Source organism: Eubalaena glacialis, chromosome 15, assembly GCF_028564815.1.
Source record: "Eubalaena glacialis isolate mEubGla1 chromosome 15, mEubGla1.1.hap2.+ XY, whole genome shotgun sequence".
NCBI lineage: Eukaryota > Metazoa > Chordata > Mammalia > Artiodactyla > Balaenidae > Eubalaena > Eubalaena glacialis.
This window is the reverse complement of record NC_083730.1, coordinates 78,873,958-78,900,262: the sequence shown is the minus strand read 5'-3', so window position 1 is coordinate 78,900,262 and position 26,305 is coordinate 78,873,958. Positions and strand designations below refer to the sequence as shown.

Genomic DNA, 26,305 nt, shown 5'->3' with positions numbered 1-26,305 from the left:
TACCCCGATCTAACACATGCCAGCCTGGCACATAGTAGGCCTTCAAAATATTTGATGACTGAATGGATGTGTGATTTATTTGTCCCCAGAAGAATTCTAGCTTCACTCCTAATTACGCCCCCATGTAATTCCAGGTGGCAGAAACAAAACCAAACAAACAAAAAAACAGGCTGGTAGGCCCAGTGCTAGTTATCTGCAAGGCTGTATTAGGACAGAAAGTGCCCCCAGGGAGAGCAAGGCTGTTTGCCCTGCAGTTTTTATGCAGTGCCTACTTGTGCCCTTCGGTAACCAGCATGATGGAAGGGAGTCCTCCAGGAGACTTAATGGGCCTGAGGCCACTCCCTAAAGACACGTCCCTCCCTCTCTCTGCCTCAGTTTCCTTACTTTCAAAAGTGGGGACTGGAGGAGCACTTCCTATGCTTCATTTCCTTTCTGCTCTAACAGTGTAAGATGAGAAAAGCAGATGAGGAGAGAAGAATAGATGGAAGAGGGTCCCGCGTTCGGGTGCCTTTTCCCCCAAGCTTAGGGTGGGGGGAGCTTGCCCATTTTAGCAGCGGCAGGAAAAGGAGGGAGACAGGGAGCTGGTGGGTAGTGAACCACCAATGGACACATGCTAAGAGTTCTCCTCATCTGTCCTTTTATGTGGACGTCACAAGAATTAATTCGAGGTGACCTGACTTTTTCTTTTCTTTCCTTATAGCACATTTATCTTTATCAGACAAATGCTACTTGCTCATTGTGGAAAATCTAGAAATTTCAGATAAACGAAAGGAAGAAAAGGCAGTCACCCAGAATCTCAAGTAAAGTAGTTGATGCATTTCCTTCCAGTCTTTTTTTTTTTTTCTTTCTTTTTGAGACTAGAGATCGTGCACACATAGACACAGAGCATAGACTTGCCCTTGGCATGCTCACAACTCTGGGAGCACCAGGCGTGGGAGAGGCCCACTCTTGTGTCAGGGGATCCTTGAATAACCCTGGGGTGGCCCCATCAAGATCTCAGAGGGTGGCTTCGGAAACCAGAGTCCAGGAGGGATGTGATCTCTGGCGTCACGATCTGGACTTGAGACTAATTCCCCAGGGGCTCTTCCTCTGTGTGTTTGTTAGTTAGGAGGGTTGGGAGCAGAGGTCACCTAGGAGTGGGACGAGGGAAGAACAGAACAAGGGCCCTGGGGTCTGGGAGACTATCTGGCTGGTCACTGCATCACCTTTTTGAGCCTCAGTTTGCTCCACCATGAAATGGGCTCACAATGGCATTTCATCCACATTGGAGAGATGAAATTTAACCCGAGGCCAAGGTTTAGGAAATATAGGTCTTGGATTCAATCCTCATCCCCATCCTCTGCCAAACACACACACACAAACACACACACACACACACACACCAGCTTCCTTGGATGATGACAAGGGGAGAGAGAAGGGGACGCTTGTCAAAATCAGCTCAAATCCACCCCCACTCCTGTGAGCTCATTTCAGCTCCCCTAGTGCCTGCTGGGCCCAGGGGCTCTGGGAGGAGAAATCCCACCCCCACTCCACCCTGCAGCAGTGACCCTGCAGGTGTCACTGTAATGGTCTTGGGTGCACTTAATTAGGGAGGCAGTTCCTAAGGAAGGCTGGGTGGAGAAAGAAGAGAGTTGGAAAGGGACATTTGTCCCTACACACCCACAACCATTTTCTCAAAGTGTGATCAGAAGACGAAGCTTGCTAAAAATACATATCCCTGGGCCCCCTGGCTCATGGCTGGAATTGCTCTCTGGCGTGGTGCCCAAGACGCTTCACATTTGTCAAGCTCCCCCGTTGCTTCTGAAGTCTCCCAAACTTTCAGGACCTCTGCCTGAAATAGTCTTGTCCAGAGTCTAATATGATCCTCATAACGCCCCTTCAGGATGAGCGTTGTTATCCCCATTTTACAGATGAGGAGACTGAGACTCATGAGCTGCCTGGGGTCACACAGACATGGAGTAGTTTTGAATCAAGAGCTTCTGCTTCCAGAGCCCACATTGTCCCTGGACCCAGGACGTTGCTCGGCACAGGTAAGACCTCATTCTGTGTCTAACAACTACATGAATGAATGAATGAATGAATGAATGAATGAAATGAAATGAATGTGCTCCAGCTGCCGTAAAAAGAGCTTCAAGAAAGACTCTAATGAATGCTAATTCTTACTGGTAGCAACCTCACTGGATTTTGTCTAAAAGCCCTTCCGGGGTTAAACAAAGCCAGTCAGAAGGGCAAAGGGCTCAGTGAGAATTGCCAAGGTCAAAAGACAGAGGACTTCCAGCTTCTCCACGTTTGTCCTTGTTTCTTTCTCTCTCCCCCGTCCTCGTCCCTTTCCTCCTACATTAATGTATCTGTTCATCTCCTCTATCTCCTCATCGCCTGTATTTATTATCATTGAAAAATAAAAGATCTCCGAGAGGACAAAAAATACTGCGAGCTGTGCAGGTAAGGAGGTTAGCCAGCCCCTGGCTGCACCTTCCAGCTCTGGGAAAAGGGGGACATCGCCTCTCCCTTGCTGCCTCGAGGCTGTAATTCTGGCCAGCACTGGACAGTGAAGCCACATGTATTCCAGCCCCCGGCATGCATGCTCTGCCCCGCCCCCATCTCTGTCCTCCTGCCCCGAAATGAACACCCCACGGAGCCCGAGCGTGAGATCTGACCCACTGTGCTTAGGACTAATATTTAAAATGCAGAATGGCTGTGGAGGGCTCCTGCTCCCAAGCCTTGTCGTGCAGTAAAAAGATATAAACAGAATAAATTACCTCTCTAGCTCGGATTATGAGAATACCCATCTCCTGACCGGAATTTTAAGTCCTGTCTCCCTCATAGTGCTGCATCCGGCTGATTTATGGAAACCCAAGCACTTCTCTGCATATTTCTTCTGTTCAGCCAAGTGACCGAGTTTACCCTTCCTATGCCATTAGCGTTATTAACACCTGGGTAACCGATCATTGCAAATGGGCCATTTCTGTGATGAACGGAAACCTCTCCCACTGCTTCTCTGGGGCCTTGCCGCCTCTGGCCTCCTCTTTCTGCACTTTGTGCCGGGGCTCAGGACCACCCCCAGCACCTGCTGATGGGCTCCAGGGGGTCTGGGAGGAAACCTCTCACCCCAGCAGGTGTCCATGCTTTCAGGCAAGCACGCAGAAAGTGATAATACCACTCATTTTTTTATGCCTCAGAGAATGTTCCAGATGGAGGGCAATGCCCCCATTGACCAGAGAAAGAAACTGAGGCTCAGAGATGGCAAAAGACTAGCCTAAGTTCCCAGAGAAAGTTTACAGCAAAAGTTGGGATCTGAATTCAAATCTTCCAGCCCCTTGATACTCAAAGTATGGTCCGTGGATCAAGAGCAGCGAAATGCAGAATCTCAGGCCCCACCCCAGAACTTCAGAGCCAAAGAGTGCACAAGCCCCAGGAGATGAGGGTGCACATTCGGTTTTTCGAAGCATTAGCTTAGAAACACACGCAGGTTCTCAATAATCCGTTTTCACTGGAGGAAAACCTTATGGTGTAAATTCTCCTTGCTCAGAAGCAGCAGGGACCCCGCTTCCACGGTCATACCAAGTGAAGGTGAAGCAGCTGGCCAAACCAGTGTCACCCACCTAGGCACCCGTAGCACTGTGTCCACTGCTTCTTCCATTATAACACCTCGACCCACACTGTGTCTGTGTCCTGATCCCCAGGCTGTGAGCAACTTGAGACCAGGAAATGTATGTGACTTGATTTCGGGCACTCTACCTCTCTGAGCCTCAGCTTTGCCATCTATAAAAAGGGCACAATAAGATCTAACTTCAAGAGGCATCACAAGGGTTGGCACTTCCCTGGTGGTCCAGTGGCTAAAGCTCCGTGCTCTGAATGCAGGGGGCCTGGGTTCGATCCCTGGTCAGGGAACTAGATCCCACATGCCACAACTAAGAGTTCACATGCTGCAACTAAGATCCCACATGCCGCAACTAAGACCCAGCACAGCCATATAAACAAATATTAAAAAAAAAAAAAAAGAGTCATCACAAGGGTTAAATAAGTCTTCATATGTTATGGTCTAAACACAGTGCTTGGCACGGAGCAGACCATTGACTAATAAACACTGAATGAAATAATAATAATACCGGAATAATAACAATGGCTGTGTATCAGATGCTGTAGCTGTTATCATTATCCCATTTTCTTCTTTGAAGAAATGCTTAAAACGTTTTCTAAAACCAGGACTAACTTCACAACCTATTTGGACAGAGATGCAATTTATTACTTTCCACAACATACTTCAAGATAACAATGTTATCTAATGGAAAATTATAGGGCTTGTAAAGATAAGAATAGTAAGAGATCAAGGTCTAATGAAGAATAATCTGGCAATCTGTTTCTTTTTATTTTTTGGCCACACTGCGTGGCTTGTGGGATATGGGATCTTAGTTCCCCGACCAGGGATTGAACCTGGGCCCTCGGCAGTGAGAGCGTGGAGTCCTAACCACTAGACCGCCAGGGAATTCCCTGGCAATCTCTTTAAAAAGAAATGTACCACCAACGGATGAAAAGAGAAAATGCGGCATGTCCCTACATGGAATATTATTCAGCCATAAAAAGGAATGAAGTACTGGTACAGGTTAAGACGTGGGTGAACCTTGAAAACATGATGCTAAGTGAAAGAAGCCAGTTGCAAAAGGACCATATATTGTATGATTCCATTTGTATGAAATGTCCAGAACAGGTAAGTCCATAGAGACAGAAAGCAGATTGGTGGTTGCCAGGGGTTGGGGGAAAGGGAGGTATGGTGATGGCTTAATGGGTACAGGGTGTCCTTTTGGGTGACGAAGGTATCTTGGAACTGGATAGAGGATGCGGTTTCACAACACTGTGATTGTAACAAATGTCTCCGTATTGTTCACTTTAAAAGGATTAGTTTTATGTTATGGTTCAGCTTATTTTAAAAATATGGGGGGGAAAGGAATGCAATTTTACTATATTCAGGGACCTACAGGACATCCAAACCTTGCTTAAAAAGAAATCCTGGTACCTAACGGAGAGCTTGGGAACCTCTGCTCATACCTGCTGCAGGCGCTCGGGCTGTTGCTGCTTTTCAATGGCAGAAATTGCTGGAGGAAGAGTTTGCCTCACATGCCTTTGCGGGTCCCTGAGATCAAAATCAGTATCATTGTGCGATGCTGCCACGCTATTATTTAACCAACAGTGTGGGACACGGACCCACGGGAGGAACCAGGCATTTTCACAGGTGCCTGATGCCTCATGAACAAGTCACTGTCTTTTCAGTTCTTTGTCAGCCCTTCTGATTGTTTTAGGGAGAGTCTCTGGTGCTAGCTTGCTAACCCTGGCTTACGCCGGCAGGCTTGGAGTCTCGGCAGGACAGAAGCTAGCTACGATGTGATGGCATTGTTTTGTTTATCCTTTTATATATTGCTACATGTATCTAATTCTGGGAAGTGATACTGTTTCTCCATTTAGAGTGGTGATAACTGTTCTCTTTCTAAACAGCATTTAAGGTTTCAAGAAACGTGTGCATTAGGTAATAGTAAAGATGATGCATGGATCTGACACAACCCTAGATGGCAAGATGGGTCTGGGGATGATATTTCAGGAATGTGTGCACTCAGAGAGAGCTGGTCCCTCAAGGCCACTCCAGGTCCCTGGAGACTTCTCTCTGATGAACTCGCAGTCCCATGGGATTTTCAGTTTTGGACCAGCTTTGATGTGGTTGTGCTGTGTGACTATGATTAGGTTACTCACCCTCTCTGGACCTCAGCCTCCTCGTCTGAAAAATGGGGATGGGAGGTGGAATGAAGACCCTGCAATCAAGTTGTCCAGACCTCTACCTGCCTTCCTGAATCTGCTCTTCATTTATTCATTCATTCACTCGGTCATTCAGCAAGTATTTGTTGAAATAGTATGCACTGGGCACTCTTCTGGGCTCTGGGGTACAGATGTGAATAGGACAGACTTGATCCCAGCCCTCACTGAGCTGATATTTTAGTGGGGGAGACAGACAGCAACCAAGGGAGAAAATAATTGGTCATTCCAAATAGTGGTAAGAAAAGAAGGTGGTGAGATTGGGAATAACTGGGTGTTAAAACAGGCAGTCAGCCAGGCTGGGCTAGGGTGAGGCAAGTGGGGGTACTCATGTTGGGTGCAAAATTTAAAGGAGGTGCACACCAAAAACTTAGGAGTCAAGATAAATAGTACTTCTATATAATATTTTTGAAAACTCAAAATTAATGCAAAATAATCCGTAATGAACAAAACGGCAACATTTTAAATAAAGACAGGATCTGACGGATCTGCCATTCAGGGGAGATGAGACATCCAAGTGCAAGGTGAGATCCTATCTTTATGTAAAATGTCCCTATGTTTTTCACCATGAATTTCTGTTGCATTAATTTTCATTTTAAAGTTGTTTTATTACAATCTTTTTCTTGATTTCTGAGTTCTTTTTTTTTAAATTGATTTCGAGTTTTGTGGCACCCCTTACATTTTCCTCCCAAAGTGAGTACTTTGCTCGCCTCACCCTAGTCCTGGCCCTGAGTGGCAGGCAGTGGGTCAGGAGGGCCTCTCTGAGGAGGTGACACTTGAGCCGAGTCCTGAATGAGAAGTTGCCAACTTTGCTGAGCTCTGGAAGGGCGTGGCAGGCAAAGGGAACAGCGCTGACAATGGCTCTGAGACAGGATCAAGCTTGGTGAGTTCTAGGAAGAGAAAAACACTGGTGTGGCTGCAATTCAGGGAGTCTGGGGCTGGGGGAAAGAAGGAGGGGCTGAGACCCCAAAGGTCCTCAAAAGCCAGATGACACGGGGCCCTGTGGGCCTAGGTGAGGGGTCAGACCTTTATCTGAAATGCAGCCAGGGGCACGGGAGGGTTTCAGCAGAAGGGGTGACGCTCTGCCTTGGGCTTGTTTAAGACTATTCTGGTGGTCCAGTGGTTAGGACTCTGAGCTTCCACTGCAGGGGGCATGTGTTCGATCCCTGGTCGGGGAACTAAGATCCCACATGCTGCACGGTGCGGCTGAAAAAAACCCAAAAAAACAAACAAAAAAAACTATTCTGGCTGCTGAGTGCGAAATAGATTGGGGATGGGAGTAAGGGCAGCCTCAAAACTGGTGGCAGGAAGGCCAGTGGGGAGGCTGCTAGTCACACAGGCAAGGGACATGCCCAGCTTCTGCCCTCTGTGTTTGCTGTGGCATGTCTTCTCCCTGGAAGCCTTCCCGGGGTGCTTTTATTCCTCATTTTGCAGGAGAAGAATTTTGAGGCTCAGAGAGGTTAATTCATCTGCTCAGGGTCCTAGCTAGTAAGAAGCGGAGGTAGGCTTTGAACCCAGGTCTTCAAATACCCAGCCTGGCCCATTCTCTGCCCACCTTACCACCTCAGAAGAAAGGGCTAGCATGTAACTTCAGGCAAGCCTCAGTTTCCCTCATCTGTAACATGGGACGAATTACAGCACCCACTTCCTGGGGTGGAGGAGTCCGGAAAATTGAATATGCCCTGCACAGGCTGAGTGCTCAATAACTTTTACCTTAAAAGGAAGAAAAAAGACCCTTTCCCACCACTTTCTCTCTCCTTCTCTCTCTCTCTCTCTCTGCTGGTTCTCCCCTAAAAGGAGAAACTTTGGTATTTATTCTTCAAACATTTATTTTATTCTTTAGGGTTTTTTTGGAAGGGGAAGGATTGGTGAAGGTAATCAGTTTTCGGACTTAAGATAAAAAATCACAGCAAAGGGTCGACTTGACTCTTTATAATTAATGGGGCGGCTTGTAATAGGATTCTCCTGCCCATGGCGCTCCCGGGAAACACCTTTTTACATAAGATATTGCCCACGCCGGAATGGCAGCAGGGTGATTTATGGGGTTCCTTGCTCCAGAAACCTCTCCTGGGGTTGCCCAGCCAGTGGAATTTATCAGGGAGTTTGGAAACCAGGCAAGAAACCTGCACGTGACATTTTTGGTGGAGTTTTAAAAGCACAAACACTGGGGAAGGGAGAAGCCAGTGGGATGGGGACAGGGGGAGAGGGTCCATTTAGGTTGGGTTTTCCACCAGCAGAGCCTGAGATGGGGGTTCTCGGCACGTGATTTATCACGAGTAGAAGGGGATGGGAGGTGAACAGGAGGAGGGGAGGGCTCAGGCGGAGGCGGGTCTCAGCCTGATCCCATGGGGAGCTCTGCTCTGTGGATGGGACCACAGAGCTGCCCCCACCCTGAGGTTGCAAGAGAGGCTGCATCTCTAAACACAGTGGCTCCCACTGGCTGTTCTCTGGAGAAGGGGGCAGCTGTGAGCCGTCAGCAGCCAATACTCTCAGCAGCTGGGGGGCATGGCTGCACCCACCTGATCCAGGAGATTCGAGTAGGTGGTGGGGTGAGCACCAATCGTGTGCAAAGGTTTCTCAGGACAGGAGATGAAGATCGAGGCTGGGGACAGAGCGGAGGGAGACGGGAGGCAGGGATATGGTCTCATGCTCCACTCTCCTAGGGCTCTCCATCATCCTCAGAGTAAAAACCAAAGTACTGACCACAGCCTGCAAGGCTCCTTGTGATCTGGTGCCCCTTCCCTCCACCCATGCACACTCCTTACCTCTCTGTCCATCTTCCACCATCATCTACTTTCTCTCCCTTGCCCTTCCCTCTGCAGTCACAGTGGCCTCCTCACAGGTTCCCACCTCAGGACCTTTGCACATGCTGTTCCCTCTGCTCTTCCCCCATACACCCCCACATACTCCTTCATTTCCTTCAGTCCTCAGCTCAAGTGTCACCTTTTCAAAGAAGCTTTCTTTAACCATCCTATCTCAACTAACCAAAAGATTAAGACACTTAAGGAACAGATCAACCCGCTGTGTGACTGGAGGCTCCTGGCGCTGCTTCTCTAAACCTGTTTCTTCTGCTATAAACTAGGATCAATAACCCCAACTTCATATAAAGAGCTTCCGTAAATGGATTCCGTAAATTCAGCCACTATCCTGGTGAGGTGTTGGTGGGATCATTTAAATTTTCCAGAAGTTTCTTCTTCAAAGCAGTCCAGGGACTTCCCTGGTGGCACAGTGGTTAAGACTCCACGCTCCCAATGCAGGCGACCCGGGTTCAATCCCTGGTCAGGGAAGTAGATCCCACATGCCGCAACTAAGAGTTCACATGCCACAATTAAGGAGCCCGCCTCCCACAACTAAGGAGCTGGCAAGCCGCAGCTAAGACCCGGCTTGCCAAATAAATAAATAAACAAATAAATATTTTTTTTAAAAAAGCAGTCCAGTGGGTTTAGGGACTTGGTGAGATGCGTTGCCTCATTGGGTTCACTACCTGCCCGTCATCATAGCTCAGCGAACCAGGTCCTACAGGGGGCGGGCTGTGGTTCCACCTGCCTCCTTTCCTCCGCTGTGGAACCCCTGGCTACTCTGGCTGTTATGGTAATTAGGGTCCTTGACTCTGGAGTGGGCCTGGGCTCTACCTCTCTCTCAGCATCCCTTTCTTCATGTGTAAGACAGGGAATCCTCCCAGGCACTGAGTAGTTGCTTAATAAAGTGATAACAATTAAAACAGCATGCCATCTCCCAGGAATACACAAATAGAAATAATCCAGAGACACCTCCCCCCTCGCAAAAACAAGGCCCAGAAGAGATGAGATTTGCCTAACACAGGGTTTCCCAACCTCGGCTCTACTACTCTAAGGTCCAGTTACTCCTTGCGGTGGGGGCCATGCTGTGCATTGTAGGGTGTCGGGCAGCTTCCCTGGACCTCATCCACTAAGTGCCGGGGGCACGCTCCCCCAACCCAGTTGTGGCAATCAAACATGCCTCCAGAATTTGCCAAACAATCCCCAGCTCACATCCGGAGAGCTGCTCTGATTGGACAGTTTGGCTCCTGGGCCTGCCCTTGAACCAGTCACCATGGCCAGACAAAATACAGTGCTTGGATTGGCTGAGGTTGGGGTCACATGTTCCTCCTCCTTTCCTGCAGGACCTTTTTATAAATATGCAGGCAAACAGACCACATGGCTTTTCCTAAATTGCTTTGAATTTGAGCTAACACTAAGAAATTGGGAGATCTGTTATGCTGGACCTGCTATTGGATAAACTTGAGCAGTGGCCACCTCCTTTAGGCAGAATATGAGCTTTCCAGTTTGCTCCAATCTCCACCACTCCCTAATGTCTAGCCCCCAACCTGCTTCATCGTATACATCTAAGTTTGATGCCTGGCTAGTGACTGGATTATAAGTCCCAAGTGCAAAAATGTGAAGCTCTACACAGTTTGAGGGAAATCCTTCAATGAATTGCAAGTGTTGCCTCATAAATACACGAGTGCATGCACTCTCCCACACGTGGACACAAACATACATGCATGCCTACAAGTACAAAAGCACACAGCCATGCACAGATGACTTGAGATATAAAGCCAGTCTGAGCCATCGTGTCCACAACTGAGGGTCAGACCCTTCTCTGAAGGTACTGGAGCATGTACCCGCTTTGTACTGGGCTCTTGCCCAGGCTGGAGAAAGGGGGGCAGCAGCGGCATGACCCTGGTCCGCCTTCCCATGCCCCTGCCATGCCTGGGGCCAGCTCTGGGGTAAAAACACCTCCTTTGCCAACCAAAGGCTGGATTTCAACCATCACCTTGGCTTAAGGCTGGAGTGAAGGACTAGATGGAGGCAGCCTCTGGAGGCAGGGGTTTTAGAGTCCCCCTGATGAGAAGACAGAGGGAACCTCGGCCGACAGAACCCACAGGGAACCAAAGGGCCCCCCTCCCAGGAGAGGGGCCCCAGCTGGGATGGGGAAACTGGGTGTATCTCAGGCAGGTACACACACCTGGTGAACCCGTGTTCAGTGCTCTCCACAGAGCCCTGGACCAATATAGAAAATCTCCTGCTCCCAGGACCCTCCTTGTAGGCTTCCCACTTCCCCCACTGAGTGGTCCAGGAGGGCAAAGGCAGAATGGCAATCGTTTCTCAGCCCCAGTGCCCAGCCTGCTACATCAGGTCATAACACCATCACCTCAGCTTCAACTGTCCACGTCCTGCTCTCGCCCTGTGCCTCCGCCCTGCCCTTGGCATTCCTTGGGTGTCAGCCAGGAAGGGCTCCTCCAAGGTAACTGACATGTGTTATCTGGACAGGGTCAACAGGCCCCTCGGGTTCTTATCTCAAGCTTGCCGAGACCAGGAGAGGAGCAAATGGCAGCTGACAAGTCTCCCAAGAGTGCAGCCAAGGACAGGAGCCGGAGTGGGAGACAGAGCACCTGGAGTGGAGACGGGCTCTGCCGCTCACCTGGAGGAGTGCGGGGTTGGGGAGATGGTCTCTGGCTGAAGCAATCCCAGGGGCTTCAGGGAGGAGGCTGCCCTTACACTGGGCTTCGAAGAATGTGTAGGATTTAGAAGCGTAGAGGGCATGGCATGCAGGCGGCATGGCTTAAGCAAAGGAAAGGAGGTAGGAGAGCAGTCGTGGTTAGAAGCACAAGCCCAGGTGTTTACATAGTAGCGTTCCAGTTCAGCTGTGTGACTCGGAGTAAGTGCTTGACTGCTCTGTGCCTCGGTTTCCTCATTTGCAAAAATGAAGATTATAATAGTATCTACCACATAGGTTATTGCAGGATTAAATGAAATGACTGCTAAGACCCGAAGCACACAGTAGGTGCTCAACACAAGAATAACTACTATTTCCTCCACACCCCTCATTGTTGCAGGAGGAACACTCAGGAGGTGGTAAGAACTAGCAATTATTGAAAGACTACACCTATGCCGGGTCCTAGTAGTAATCTGCAAACAACCCATTTTACTGATTAGAACACTGAGGTATTGAACCAGAGCATCATTTACTCAAGGTCACTGGGGTAGTGAGTAGGAACAAAGTTCAGGCTCAAGCCTGGCTGTGTCCTGCTCTGGAGCGCTCAGTGTCTATTCTAGGAACACACAAGGACATAGGGCTGGGTCCTGGAGGCTTCTGGAGGGACAACCTTGGCAACCGAGGTCGATGTCTACGGTCAAAGGGAGGATGAAACCGAAGCAGCGGGAGAAGCAGAGGGAGGCGACTGCTGCTCTCAAATCCTCAGCCTGAGAAAAGGAGGAGACCCCTGGTGGAGGGAACAGTTTGGCCAAAGGAAAGGAGGTGGGAAGCAGCAAGTGGGCCTCCTCCAGCACAGAGGGGCAGCCTGAGGTCCAGAGAGGGGAAGGCACTTGCCCAAGGTCACACAGCCCTCATGAGGCAGCCCCTCAGCGGGAGCCGGGAGCTGGGTTCTGCCATGGGCTGTGACACAGGGTGGCCCCCACCCTCTCTGAGCCTTGTTTCCTGCAGCGCTGGGAGGGGTTGGATAGGGCTCCCCCCATGCCAAGACTGTGTGGGCCCATTCGCCTCTGGGACCTCAGCACCCCCCGGCTGGGTAGAGTCAAGGAAGACCCTGGGGCAGGTCTCACCTGCCTGGAGCCGGGCTTCCCCATTGGAGACAATTTGCTGCCCCCTGGTGGCCACAAAGGATTCTAATTTTCTCTCGGTTTCCGAAGAGATCCTTCTCAGGGGCTGCAGGTGCCCAGTTTCAGGACCAGTGTCCACCCTCCTTGTGACCCACAGGTGTGTCCAGACCGACCTGGAGGCCCTACCTCCTTCTCCAATGTCCCACCACACAAAGAAGGCGGAGGTCCAAGAAATACAGTCATGTCGAAAATCACAGGGTTTGAAACTGGTTGGGCTACGTTCCAGCCTGTGTGACCTCGAACGAGTTATGTCACCTTTCCATGCCTCAGTGTCCCCATCTGTAGAACAGGGACGATAATAATGGTTTCTACTTCATAGTGCCTTTGTGAACGTTAAAGAGGACAATGAATAGAAAGTTCTTAGAAGCATTTCTGGCACATGACAAGCACTTGATAAAGATTGGCAATATTGTCCTACCAGCCCAGGACTGAGAAGTGACAGAATGTCCCCCTCCCCTTCCTGAGCAGGTCCGCCAGGTAAGGGAAGCCCGGTTAGGAGCTCAGCATGGCTGGATTCCTTTAGGAACCGGAGTTCTGAATTCTTGGCTTTGTTGCACAAGCTGTGCAATGTGAAAAGAGTCGCTTCATCAGAGTGCTGGCATCAGGTTGCTGTGTGCCTTCTCTGAGTTCATGGAGGTGGAAAAAATGGACCTGCTGGAGTTACAGGCCCAACTCAGAAAGGGTTTATTGGCCAGAGCTGCAGGAAAGCCAAAGGGAGCAGTTCAGGAGGGCTTCCTGAAGGAGGCAGCCAGCGTAGCAGCACAGGGCAGCTGCCACTGCCATCTATGAGCACAGAGGCCCCTCAGCCAGCAACCCCCTCCAGGGGTGTCCAGGAGCCTCTTGGGGATCACTGGGGCCCAGCCGGCCCTCCTAAACCAGGAGCCCTCAGCCCTGGCCCAGCTGGGCTTTCAGAGCCTGTAGCTCTCCACTGTCAATGTTGTTGCCTCCGCACACGATGACCACGACTGAGGCCGGGGAAGGGTGCAGGCGGCCCTCAGCCTGGAGCCTCCCCAGGAGGCCTGAGTAGATGGCAGCTAAGGCTGCCCCGCAGGCAGGCTCCACCAACGTTCGCTCATCATCTGCCCAGAGTAGGGGAACGGGGGTGGAGGGGAGGAAAGGGAGGAAAAACCAGTTAGTGCTCAGCAGGCTCTGGGCACTGCAATTCCATGAAGCCAGCCATCCAGGCATCCATCTCACAATCCATCATTTGTCTGACTCTCTCTCCATCCATCAATCTGACCCTCCATCCGTCTGCCTTTCAGCTATCCATCCATCCAGCCCTCCCTCTATCCATCATTACACTGTCTGTCCATCTATCAGTGTATCTATCAATCATTGTTTTATCCATCCATCCATCCATCCATTCATCCATCCATCCATTCAGCCCCTATCCATCATTTGACTGTCTGTCTGTCCATCCATCAATGTGTCCATTAATCAATGTGTCCACCCATCCTTCCATCCATTTCATCCATGTCGTTTGTCAGTCCACTGCCCATCAATCCATCCGTCTATCCACCCACCCATCCACCTATTCATTATCCACCTTTCCACTCACTCATACATTCATCCATTCACTCAACAAATATTTATTGAGCGCCCCCTCCCTGCCAGGCCCAGTGCTAGGAAGGCCCTGGGGACACAACAATGAACGAGACACACCAGCCCCCGCCCTCATAGAGTTCACAGTCTAGTGATGTAGTTAGATAAGAATCTGGCAGTTATGATACTGTTGGGATTGGTGCATAGGAAGTCTTCAACCCAGGTGGGGTGGGGGTGAGAGATCAGAGGAGACTTCCTGGAGGAGGTGTCATGATAGCTGAGTAGCCCTTAGTTACATGAAACCAATAGGGAGGAGGGCCAGGATGGGCAGCCAGAGGGAAGAAGAGTGGGTACAGAAGTCCGGAGGCTAGAGACAGCAGGACACACCCCTTCTTCACCCCCACCCTTTCCGTCCACTCAACGTGCACTTATTACATGATTACTGTATACCCTGCCCTGCACTGAGGATACAGACAAGAGGGAGCACACCCTCTCCAGGGGATCCAGGGACTCTGCCGGTTTCTGAGCCCGGGTGGGGGGCAGTGCTTACTCACCCAGGAACCGCTGCACAGCGCTCACGGCCTCAAAATCCTCCACCACCTCAGAGAAGACCTTGAACTCCTTCGCACACGCCAGGGCCTGTGCAGCCACCGTCCTGGCACCCAGGCACTTGGCTACACTGCAGGAGCGGGCAGGTGGGGCAGGGAGGGCAGGGGTGTGGAGAAGAGCTGGGGAATCAAGTCTCCTCCCCGCACAGCCCCAGCCCTCCCCAGCCCCGGGCCCCTCTCCCATCCTGCAATGGGCCGGGGGCCCAGCATTTCAAGAATCTCAAGCAGCGCCTGGCTCAGAGGAGGCACTCAAAAATTGTGTGTCCCAAGAATGGCTGATGAATGCACATCACCCCCTCTGACTCTACAGCCATGATTGTGTTGTTCTTGCATAGACCCCAGAAAGCCAAGCCTAGAAAATGATCTTTTTTTCATTTTATTCATTAATAACCATTTACCATGTCTATACTATAGCTAATATTCATTGAATGTTTACAAGGTGCTGGATGCTTGGATTTTCTGACAGGGGTTTTGTTTGTTTGTTTGTTTGTGTGTTTGGCTGCACCGTGCAGCATGTGGGATCTTAGTTCCCCAACCAGGGATCGAACCTGCGCCCCCTGCAGTGGAAGCACGGAGTTGTAACCACTGGACCGCCAGGGAAGACCCTGGATTTTCTGTTTTAATCCTTATGCTCTCCCTTGGAGTTAGAAATTTATGAGTTCCATTTTATAGGTCAGGAAACTGAAGTTCACAGAGGTTGAGTAACTTGCTCAAGGCCACACAGCTAGTCAATAGCAGAATGTGGGTTCAAATTCAGGTAGTCTGGCTCCAGAGTCCATGCTCTTTACCTCCGTGCTTGGGATCACCTACCTGCTGGTATTTTCCTGAGCTGGGCAGTGTTTCAGGCCTGGGAGAGGCTTTGCTGAGCTCATAGGAACTGGCTCTGAGCCCTAAGTAGCCCAGAGTACGGACTCTGGTGCCAGGCTGCCTGGTTTCAAACCTTGGCTCTAAACTAGCAGTGTGACCTTGGAAAAGTCACTTCACCTCCCTGAGCCTCAGTTTCCTCATCTGAAAAACTGGGATAATAACAATAGCTGGCTCACGACGTTGTCGTATAGAATGAGTTAAAACGTTTCAAGTGCTTAGAATAGAGCCTGACAGATAGTGAGTTCTACAGAAGTGTTGGTTGCGATTATTGTTATTGCTGTTATCAAGAACCAAGTCTGGGAGGGGAGACAGCAGTGAGTAAGGAAACACAAGAACAAGTAAATAAATACCCACTGTAGGTAGACACTATGAGGGAGAACTTGGGAGGGGAACCTCCGATGACAGGGTTGAGGGGAGAATCTCTCTGAGGGGAGAGAAAACAGCCAAAAGAAGAAGAGGGAACCCTAGGACTTCTGGGCAGAGGACACAGCCTGTGCAAAGGCATGGAGGGAGGAAAGAGCATGACCCATTCAAGGGACAGGAAGACAGGCCGGTGGCTGAAGTGGAATGGGGAGGAGTCTGATTTGGGCCTGAGAGCTTGGGGAACACACTGATGGGTTTAAGCGGGGAATGAAAAGTCCTATAGATCAGCCATGCAGGATTAAGGAGACCCCCTTGAGGGGACTTCCCTGGTGGTCCAGTGGTTAAGACTCTGTGCTTCCACCGCAGGAGTCATGGGTTCGATCCCTGGTCGGGGAACTAAGATCCCGCATGCCATGGTGTGGCAAAAAAAAAATCTTTTTTTAATTAAAAAAAAAAAGGTGACCCCCCCTTGAGTGCCCCACTTCCACTAAGTGGGACTGGGAGGTCCTAGGGCAACTTAGCGCCCCACAAATGCCCCCAGCCTATGCCTACCTGGTGATGTCCGGCAGTGTCACCAGCCTGCCTGCCTTGATGGCCGCATTGAAACTGTGTGCCCCTTGGGTCTCCATGGCAATTATGGGCACATGCTGCCAGCCCACCTCTGCCAGACCAGCCGACACCCCGGCCAGGAGGCCTCCGCCCCCCACTGCCAGCACCAGGGCACCCGGTGGGGTCCCCAGCACTGCCTTCAGCTCCCGCACCAGGCTCCCGTGGCCTTCCCTGCAGGACGAGGGAGCAGGAGAGAGAAGCAGGGGTGAGGGAGGCCCCAGCCCCACAGGCTCACATCCACACAAACTCCCCACGTCGCCATCCACCTCCCCACCCATGGCACGTGGAGGGGAGACCCTGCCACAGTTCACTCAGCTTCCATCCACTCAGTTTATTCATTCACTCATTCTTTCCCCCTTTCATCAACCTCCCAGGCACATGCTCAATCCATTTAATCCATTCCACAACGCTGGAAAGAGGCAGCGTTCTTGTGTCTGGTTAAGAGGAGACCAGAGTAACACTTGGAACCAGCCCAACTCAAGTCCTGGGCCTGGGACCCAAGGTCTCCGCCACTTACTAGCTGTGTGATCTTCAGCAAGTAGCTTGACCTCTCTGTGCCTCAGTTTCCTCACCTGTAAAATGGGCATTAGAAAAACCATCTCTAGGGCTTTGGGGAAGACTAAATGGATTAAATGTGTCCCAAAGTACACACTCAATCAAGGGGATTTATTATTAGCATTTCCATTTTACACACGTGGAAACTGAGGCATGGGTGGTGAGATGCTTTGCAGAGTCACACAAATCACAAGTGGCAGAGGTGGGGTCTGGACCTCCATGTGCCTGGCTTCCAAGCCTCTTCTCCTCTTTGGGCCTCAGTTTCCCCTCTGTCCAGTGGGAGGACCCTGACTCAACGAGGGTCTCTCAGTGCTGAGTTCCATGGGGAGAGGGGCACCAGCATTACCATATCAGGGGGTGGTCAAACGGGTGGATGTTCACCCAGCCGTCCTTCTTGGCCAACTCTTGCGCCCTCAGATTGGCCTCGTCCCAGACCTAAAGAGAAACCGAGGCCCTCAGAAGATGGGAGTCAGACGGCTATGGAGGTTGGAGCACAGCCAGAGGTCTCCTGGATGGCTCCAGGGGCCAGTGGGCTGAGGAGACCCCTGAGGGTGAGACCAGAGCTGGTGTGGACCCAGCAGCCTCCTGGGACAAAGGCAGAGGCTTCCAAGTGGACAAATGGATGCCATGTGCTTTCTACAATCCAGGCAGGACCCATCGTGTTCTATTCTCATCATCTGGTTACCTGCGAGTCTCCGCAACAATACTTGGAGATTTGTAAGAGTAGAGACCACGTCTTATTACCTCTGTATTCTTAGCACTGCCTAACATAGTGCAGGCACATAGTATGTGCTCAATGAATATCTGTTGGATGGATGATGGATGGATGGAGGGGTGGGAAAGAAGGCAGAGGGAGGGAGAAAGGGTGATGGACGGAAGGATGTTGAATGAATGAATGAATGAATGAGTGAGTGAATGAATGAATGGATGAATATATGAAGGAAGGAAGGAAGGAGAAAGGGAGACAGAAAAGCAGGCAGGAAGGAAGGAAACTGTATAAACTAAGTATTTGGAGACCAGCTTTTGGGTACCATGATATGGCTTTTAGTTTTAACTTTGATGGTTTTTAAAAGCTGGGTTTCCAGGGATGATGGATGGATGGATGGATGGATGGATGGATGGATGGATTTTTTTTTCTTCTTCTTCCCAGGAGGGGAGAAGGATGACATGTTTGGGTCTCTGTTTCTTGGGTAACAAAGTGAACCAATGATATCCTTATCAGATTAATATCCTTTCATTTCGGTGTGGCCTCAGAATGGGGGATGATGCTGTCATCATCTTTCTTTATACTTTTTGTCTTATTGAATGGCAAAAATTTAAAGTGGATAATACCAAGTGTTAGTGAGGACGCAGGGAGACAGATACACGCCTGGTAACCACCAGCTTCCCGCTTCTCTTGGGTTCACACAGGAAAAGTCTTCTCAAGGTGGGGAGAGGCAAGTTGACAGATCCCAGCCCTTAATATACAACACATCTCACTCACCCCTCAGCTCAGCCATCCTCAGGGATGACTGGGTCCCAGGCATAGTTCACAGAAAGGAAAAGGAAACAGGATCTCTTGGGGGTGAGGTGGGAGTAAGGGGGGAACAGACCCCTTCAGCTGGTTTCCCCGTCTTGAGGTCTTTACCTTTCCAGTCAGCTGAACTTCAGCCCCCTCCCCCTGCAGCCTCCTCACCACCTGCAGAGAGGTGCCCTTGGGGAGCACAATGGTGGCTGGGATGCCCAGCCTCCGAGCAGCGTAAGCAGCAGCGATGCCCGCGTTACCCCCTGTGGAGGCAGTAGAAGGGAGTGCTGTGGGCATTTGCATTAGCCTGTTGACACACTGTTCTCCCACCCCCTCCATTCCCCTTTGGGAGTCACTCCTTCCCGGCACTTATATGCCCCACCATTGGCCCCAGAGGTGGACACGTGATCTATGTGGAGCCAATCAGAGAACGCAATCACCTGAACCATGATTGGTTCAGGGATGAGTACATGGGACAAGCTGGGCCAAAAAGACCAATTCATGGATTGATGAGGCCATTGGGAAGGGGTACTCCCTTTTCACCAGGGTTGGTAGGATGGTAGGAGGCAAGCCTAAAACTCCTGATGGCCATCTTGTTACCATGTGGTCTATATGAGAGTAAAGTTAGTACAGAGGAAAGACAAGCCAAGAAAAGGAGAGGTACAGAGGAGAGCTCCTGGATCCAGCTGTGCCTGAAAGCCAGTTATCCCAAGAATTCTTCAATTCTTGGAGCCTGTAACTTAAACCCATATGATTGGATTTTTATCACTTACTACCAGGAGGCTTGAATGATGGGAAGGGGGCTGGGAGAGGACATACAAAGCAGCCATCTGACCATGACCTTGATGAGACTGGACCTTTAAGAAGAGGCTAAGGACTTCCCTGGTGGCGCAGTGGTTAAGAATCCGCCTGCCAATGCAGGGGACATGGGTTCGAGCCCTGGTCCGGGAAGATCCCACATGCCGCGGAGCAGCTAAGCCCGTGCACCACAACTACTGAGACTGTGCTCTAGAGCCCGCGAGCCACAACTACTGAGCCCACGTGCTGCAACAACTGAGGCCCACGTGCCACAACTACGGGAGCCTGGGCGCCTAGAGCCCGTGCTCTGCGACAAGAGAAGCCACCGCAATGAGAAGCCCGCGCACCACAACAAAGAGTAGCCCCCACTCACCACAACTAGAGAAAGCCCACGTGCAGCCGAAATAAAAGAAACAAATAAATAAATAAATTTATTAAAAAAAAAAAAAAGAGGCCAAGCCCTGGACATCTACTGCTGCTCCAGCCGGCTCCTCCTCCCCCAACCCAGTCCTGAGGACCCTCATGAAGTAGAAAGGGGTGGGCTCACCTGAGGAGCACACCAGGTGTCTGCATCCCTTTTTGGCCACCTGGGAAGACAAGGTATGTGGGTGAGGGCTGACCCAAGCAGGTGTCATGGAAGCCTGTGTGGGATGGAGTTAGACCCTCCCACTGCAACTCTCCCCACCCCTCGTCCTGCCCACAGCTGTCCCCTTCCATCTGTACAACCTCACTCTCCCCTCCTGCCTACACACCCTCACCTCCTGGCAGAAATGTCCAATGCCACGGATCTTGAAGGAGCCAGTCGGCTGCACATTCTCGTACTTGAGGAAGACAGGCATGCCCACCACCTGGGACAGTGCCCAGCTCTCCAGCAGAGGTGTGACGATGTGGAAGTGCTCACCCTTGGCACACTCCGCCAGAGGGCCCTCCATCCCAGCAACCACCTAGAGGGCCTGCAGGAGGGCACAAACGTCCTAGCCCAGGCAGCTCCAGCCAAGAGTCCCTGTAACCAGAACAGGGGACGGGGAGAGGGAGAAGCTCCTCCGCTTGGCTCCCTTACTGCCATATGGCTGCCAAGCTGTGAGGCTCCAGGGAAGTGTCTGCGCCTCTCTGGGCCTCAGTTTCACCAGCTGGACAAGGGCGTTTGGACTAGGGGCCCTTTTCTTCTGTAACTGTGGCTGCCCCCAGCGCTGGGGATGGAGAACATGGCCAATAGTGGTGATGAATGAATGAGAGTGGGAGAATTCATTCATTCATCATTCATTATTCATTCATTTATTCAAAAGACATTACTAAGCACCTACTATGTGCCAGGCAGTTTCAGGTTTTGGGACCCAGGAGGGGACACGTCAGAGGCAGCCCCTGCTTTGCCGGAGCTCACGGTCTAGTTGGGGAGACAGAATCACAGAATTTCAAACAGGAGTGACCTAGAGGGGAGGGTATTATTTTAGCAAGGGTGGTGAGCAAAGACGTCTCCCAGGAAAGAAACTTTTTTTTAAACTTGTATTATGGAAAATTTAAACACAGCAAAAGTGTCAAGAACTGTCTGACGAAGCTCCCGTGTAGCCATCACTTAGTTTCAACAATCATCAACGCATGGCCTGCCTTGTTTTCTCCATATCTATGCCTAATCCTCCTTCCTGTATTATTATTTTTTCCTCCTTTATTATTATTATAAATTTCCTCTCATATTATTTCTTCTGTAAATATTTCAGCATGTAGCTCTAAAAGCAAAGAACTCTTTTTAAACATTGTAGCCACAGTTTCAGAACAGTATACCTTTGTCCAAACTCTTCAAATTCTAACCTTGAGTAAGCTAATTTTATTTTATGGAAATTATACCTCACTGATGTTTATTTTTTAAAATGTAATCACGGGCTTCCCTGGTGGCGCAGTGGTTGAGAATCTGCCTGCCAATGCAGGGGACACGGGTTCGAGCCCTGGTCTGGGAGGATCCCACATGCCGCGGAGCAACTAGGCCCGTGAGCCACAACTACTGAGCCTGCGCGTCTGGAGCCTGTGCTCCGCAACAAGAGAGGCCACGACAGTGAGAGGCCCGCGCACCGCGATGAAGAGTGGCCCCTGCTTGCCGCCACTAGAGAAAGCCCTCGCACAGAAACGAAGACCCAACACAGCCAAAAATAAATAAATAAATAAAAATTAAAAAAAAAAAATGTAATCACAATGCCATTATCACGTCTAAAAATATTTAAATGATTTCTTAATATCATCAAATATCTGCTAAGTGTTCAAATTTCCAATCGTCTCATTAAATGTAATAAACCGCCCGTCTTGCTGTTGGTGATGGTTTAGGGTTTTTAACAGTTTGAATTGGGAGGCAGATCGGAGCTGTGCATTTTTGGTTGGTTGAGAGGTAACTTACTTTTCTTTTGACCTGCAAGTTCTCAAAGGGGGAACTTTGAGATGAATGACAGGAAGAGAAGCAAGGGAAAAGCGTTCTGCAGAGGGAACAGCAGGTAGAACCACCGCCTTGAGGGAGATGAACTTAGAGCGTTCCTGGTGCTGAGAGAAGGGACCGGTGGAGGTGAGAGTAGGAGGCGAGCAAGGAGAGGTGGTCAGGGATGTAGGGGAGGGCGTTCCAGCCCACGGTGAACAGTTGGGATATTATTCTAATTCTACTTGCTATGGGAAGCCGCTGGGAGGTTTTAAGCCAAAGTGCGGATGAGTGAGTGAGTGAATGAACCAGTGTGTAAGGGCGAGAAGCAGAGAGGGAGGAAATTAGAAGGGAGAAAATTAGAAGGATTTTTTTTAAGGAGCGAACGCTGTGCTCTCCCACCACCCCCCCCCCCCTTTTTTTTTTCTGGAGCAGAAAAGCATTGGGCCGCCCAACAGTGGGGCTGCAGTTCCATTATTTGCCACTAGGAGGAGCGCTGCGACCTCCCCCCCCACCACAAGCCCAAGCTTCTTGTCCACCGTTGCTTAGTCAAGACCTGGGCTCCCCCGCTTCAGAGGTTTCCAGGTCTCCTGTCCCCGGATTTGACTCCGGGCCTTTGTTGGGATGGCCCTGGGGTTCCCCAGGAATGGCAAAGCCTGAACCACCTCCAACCAGTTCCATCCAGGACAATTCTTAAGCAGGGCATGGCATTGGGGGAGGGTAGCCCATGGGTCACCCAAATCCTGCATACCCAGCCCTGGGCCTCACCTCAGCCCCAGAGCCCAAGAATGTGAGCTTTGGGGTCAACCAGAGACCAAAGTTAGAAACTAGCTATGACTTCTTGGCTGTGTGACCCAGACAAGTGTCTCAACCTCTGTGTGCCTATTTCCCCTTCTGTAAAATGGGAATAATAACATCCCAACTCACAGTTTTTGGTGCAGATTAATAATAATAATAATAGCTATCCTTTGTTGAATCCAGTTACCAGAAATTGACTGAGTCTTTTGGAGGCGTTACCTCATTGGGGTCTTCTAACAGTGCTGGTAGGCTCATTGTTACTCTAGAATGCTTACAAGGTGTAGGCCCTGACCTAGGAACTGGGGATACCATGGTGAACCAGACAGACATCTACTCCTGGAGGTGACTTATAATCTCAGAAGGGGATCGACATTCAACAAATAACTGTATAGACAAACAAAATAATCAGAAATGGTGAGAACTGCTAAAAGGGAAACAGGCATATACGGAGTCTTGAAGAGAAGAACAGGGGACCTACTTTGGGTCAGGAGGTCAGGAAAGGCCTTTTGGAGGAGGTGACCATTAAAACTGAGACCTGAAAAATGAAAAGGAACTAACCACACAACAAACTGGGAGAAGAGCTTGTGCATCACAGGATCATTGTGATGATTAAGTGAGACCATAAAGTAAAGGCATCAACTCTGCTTCACATATAATAATAGCTAATAATTATATGGGACTTACTTTGAGCCAGGCACTATACCAACCACCTTATATTTTATCTCATATAATCATTACAACGACCCTGAGATAGGTTCAATTATTAACTGCACTTTATAGACAATTAAACTGAGGCCCAGAGAGGTTAAGTAACTTGTCCAAGGTCACACAGCTAGAAATGGCATGGCCAGGATTCAAACTCAGACAGTGCACTTTGGCATCTGTGTTCTTACCCACCATGCTTTACTTTCTCTTTTATATTAGCATTATTATCATTAAAGGTGTGAGCATTTAGCACTTAACTGCCAGTTGTCCTTAGGAGCTTAATGCTCCTGCCTCAGTCCCCAGGCTCCCCCAGCCCTCTTGGTTATACCGACTGCCCAGAAGAGGACAGCAGGCATCAGTCAAATGAATGAACCCCAAGTTGCCAACAGCCTTATCGAGCCCAGATGCCCAGGAGGGCACCTGCTACATCTATGAATTGGGGTAAAGACCAACTGACTACCTTTTCCACCTCCCTTGTCCCTCACGCTTTTCCCCAGAGGCCACCTGGGTGACGCTCAACAGTCAAATCTCTGGTGCCAGGGCTGGGAACCCTCAGCCACCCCTTGGCTGGCAGAATGTCAGCCCCACCCCCCTGGGATCAGGATGTGCTCCCCGATCCTCAGGGTCCCAGACCCCTAGCCTTCTACTCCAAGACAGACGGCCCATAAGCACCCTGAGCTGAACCCATGTTCCTGGGAGGACTTCAGACCATCTCACCCTCCCACTTTCTGTCCACTCAGCTGGGACTTGGCCCCAGAACTTTCCAGACTAGCCTCTACTCACATTCACAAATGTACACAGAGCCCCAGGGCTCTATTTGGGCCCCAGAACCCCTTACCTTCCTTCTCAACAGTCCCCAGACCAGCTCAACCCCAGCCTGCTGCCCACCAGCCTGCCTGGGCACTGGCTCTGCCAGCTTCCTGCAGCTTCCTGTGGCCTTGACCCCTCCTCCTGTGTTAAAGGGACAGCTCCCCACTGGAGGAGAAAGGGGACAAGATCAGCCTTCACTGCCTCCGGGTTTGCTGTCCGAGACATGTGATTACCTGGTCCCATTTCACAGATGAAGAAACTGAGGCCCAGAGAGGGGGACTCACTCGGCCAAGGCCACCCAGCCAGAGAGAGACACCCTTTAACTCTCATCCTGGACCACCTTTGTTGTGACACAGACACCTCCAAGTCCAGTGCTTGTCCTGAATGCCAAGCCACTTCCCCTGGACCACTGTCAAGGTCAACTTAGGTCTGAGACGAGAAAACAAGGATAAAGAAACAATTATTATCTGTCACATGAGAAAGGCATGTTTTCTTCTGAAACTCCTCCTCATCTCTGATATTTTATACCCAACATTGGGACCCAAACAATTATTTATTGTTCAAATGAATGACTCTGACAACCGATTCATTCATTCAAAGAATATTTATTGGACACCAACTATGTGTCAAGTCCTGGGACCTTTAGCTTCAAACAAGACAGCATGTCCCCTGCCCTCAAGAAGCCCCAAGATACCACTGAAGAGCAGCTCTGATCAATGCTGTCAGATGTTGGGAGAAAGAGGTGGGGCAGGGCTGCAGGCGCCCAGAGCAGGAACCTCACCTGGCCCTTGAGGGCTGGGATGGCTTCCTGGAGGAGGAGACTGAGAGGAGCCAGGAATCGGGAACAGGGAAAGCAAAGGTCTGAAACTGAAAAACATGGGGTGTTCCAGGAACGGAGACATGTGCAGGAGGATTCGAACAGAAAAGGCAAGGATGGGACAGCAGGTGGGTTTGGGGCTGGGGAGGTGGGCAAGGACCAGAGTCCACAGGATGCCTGTGCCAATCCAGAGTCTGGACCTCACCCAAGGGTACTAGGGAGCCATGGAAGGCTTTAGGCCGGGGAATGACGTGATCACATTCATGTCTTGTCTCTATCAGCATCTCACTGGGTGAATCTGAGCTGGCCACATCCATTTGGGGGACCTCAGTTTCCCTATATATAAAATGGGAGGTGAGGTCCAGGAAGCACCTGGCAGCCCAGATGGTCTGTGCCCTTCTTGACCTGCGTGTGACCTCTCCGGGTTTGATGATTAACTCCTGGCCACTTGGGGTCAAGTGGAACTGCTTGGTCATGATCCTTGATGAGGACTTTAGCAGTTTCATCCCCATCCTCACATTAAACAAACACCATCCTTGTCAGGTGTCCTGTCCTGGTCTGGGCATTGGGGACACCGAGGTGATAAAACCCAGTTCATGCCCTGAGGTGGCCCCCAGCCTGGAGGGGAGAGGAAGTCACTAATTCAGTGACAACCCTAACACCCCCTAGGAGAACAGAGAGCAGAAGGTCCCCACAGGGCAGCTGAGGGTGGGGTGTAATCAGGGAGAGCTTCCTGGAGGAGTGGGGCCTTAGCATACATACAGTTCAGGTTTGGACAAGAAGCATGACGGCTGCATTTATTGCATGCCTACTGTATGCCAGCCCTTTTGTGTTGATGAGAGATTCCCAAAGGTTTTTTAACAGTTGGGTATCTATATCCTCTGTGTGTGTGTGTGTGCATATAAAATAATACACATAATTTTATGGATGTTATTGCTTAGGAAGAAGCTAAGGCAGGTATTAAAGTTTAAAAATGGAGTTTTTTTTCTTTTTTCAATATTCAATAGTAGCAGTAATTTTCTGGCATGAAGAGGCAGTAACAATTAGAACATAGACCCTGAAGCCAGGCTCTAGTACAAATACCAGCTTTGCACTTACTGGCTGTGGCTTGGGTAAGTTATTTAACCTCTCTGTGCCTTGGTTCCTCAAGTGTAAGATGGGGATAAAATACTATTTCCCCAGTAGTGTATGCAGCCTGTTGCCGGTATGGGTTGCCCTAAGGGAGCTTGGAGACAGCCTTTTCCGGTGGACAGTCATGTCTGGCATGCAGTCCCCAGTCTAGGCTCCAGACAGGTATGCGCGGTGCCTTTAGAAAGCCCCAGGGCATAGCGGCCAGGGTCCACACTGGCCAAGTCGTAACGTTCATCCGCACCAAGCTGCAGAAGAAGAAGCGTGATTGCGGCCCTGCACGGGCGGAGTTCAAGTTCCCCGGCCTCTGGAACATTCACATCCCCAAGAAGTTTAAGCAGATGAATTGGAAAACATGGTGGC

The 26,305-nt window shown here is 50.3% G+C and overlaps 1 protein-coding gene and 1 non-coding gene across 2 annotated transcripts; one reads left to right on the top strand and one right to left on the bottom strand.

Annotated features, from left to right (window-relative positions):
• Window positions 1-13,133: 13,133 nt before the first annotated feature.
• SDSL (serine dehydratase like) lies at window positions 13,134-24,055 on the bottom strand. The gene is made up of 8 exons (XM_061169979.1): window positions 24,026-24,055; window positions 20,048-20,292; window positions 19,837-19,876; window positions 18,615-18,754; window positions 17,334-17,422; window positions 16,376-16,603; window positions 14,540-14,664; window positions 13,134-13,522 (listed from the first exon to the last, which is right to left on the bottom strand). The coding sequence occupies exons 2-8, from the start codon at window positions 20,219-20,221 to the stop codon at window positions 13,329-13,331; spliced, it is 990 nt and encodes a 329-aa protein (XP_061025962.1). The 5' UTR covers window positions 20,222-20,292; window positions 24,026-24,055; the 3' UTR covers window positions 13,134-13,328.
• Window positions 24,056-25,920: 1,865 nt separating this feature from the next.
• LOC133076071 (small nucleolar RNA SNORA70) lies at window positions 25,921-26,052 on the top strand. Its single transcript, XR_009697481.1, has one exon. It is a non-coding gene; the product is annotated as a small nucleolar RNA SNORA70 (small nucleolar RNA).
• The last annotated feature ends 253 nt before the right edge of the window (window positions 26,053-26,305 follow it).

What these genes read in the sequence shown, in the direction of transcription:
- SDSL (XM_061169979.1), bottom strand. Translation starts at nt 20,221, where the DNA reads ATGGAGGGCCCTCTGGCGGAGTGTGCCAAGGGTGAGCACTTCCACATC. An exon ending in ACACCTGGTGTGCTCCTCAG is followed by an intron (nt 18,755 to 19,836) that starts GTGAGCCCACCC and finishes CTGCCTCCACAG; the next exon opens with GGGGTAACGCGGGCATCGCT. An exon ending in TTTGACCACCCCCTGATATG is followed by an intron (nt 16,604 to 17,333) that starts GTAATGCTGGTG and finishes CTCGTCCTGCAG; the next exon opens with GGAAGGCCACGGGAGCCTGG.